Source organism: Sinocyclocheilus rhinocerous, unplaced genomic scaffold (genome assembly GCF_001515625.1).
Source record: "Sinocyclocheilus rhinocerous isolate Xijiao unplaced genomic scaffold, SAMN03320098_v1.1 scaffold25, whole genome shotgun sequence".
NCBI classification, from domain to species: Eukaryota; Metazoa; Chordata; class Actinopteri; order Cypriniformes; family Cyprinidae; genus Sinocyclocheilus; species Sinocyclocheilus rhinocerous.
Window position 1 is genome coordinate 566,150 of NW_015647048.1, and position 517 is coordinate 566,666.

The 517-nt window shown below is 42.6% G+C and overlaps 1 protein-coding gene across 1 annotated transcript in view; it reads left to right on the forward strand.

The window, feature by feature from the left end:
* Window positions 1–279: 279 nt before the first annotated feature.
* LOC107708579 (uncharacterized) overlaps window positions 280–517 on the forward strand; it is a 23,081-nt gene continuing 22,843 nt past the window's right edge. Inside the window, exon 1 of the mRNA XM_016512842.1 lies at window positions 280–342. Coding sequence (XP_016368328.1) covers window positions 280–342 — 63 coding nt within the window. The remainder of the gene's footprint in view (window positions 343–517) is intronic.

Sequence of the window (517 nt, forward strand, 5' to 3'; positions counted from 1 at the left end):
ACATCTGGTCCTCCATGTAAAGACCCTGGATTTTGACATCAAAGTATACATACACTATTGCATATAAGTAGAACATGTTAGTATAGTTGTTTTGTTAGCTGTTGTTTGCTATTGTTGCATGGCTCCATATGACAGAATTGTGTGCGGTTGTGGAAGATGTTAATAGATGCCGTGCTGAATGAACACTGGTGACTGATGTTGACTGTGTTTGTAGTGGTGCCGCTTCTGCTGCTCTTCTGTCTTTGTGGCGGCGCAGGAGCGGTCGGAGATTTCAAGACCATGCCGTTTGAAGCTAAAGAGCATCTTATCGCATATAATACTGAAGGACAGGGGGAGGACAAGGTATGTGACACTACAGCAGACTGTTAAACATGCCATAGTTGTGGCACAATGGAGAAAAGCGATACAAATGATAGCTTTCATGTTAATCCGCTTGTGAGTTTTTGTCACAAGCAGCCATGATGGTGCCAAATGATTTTTAGACAGAATCAGCAGCATTTGCCTTTTCAGTTTTGAC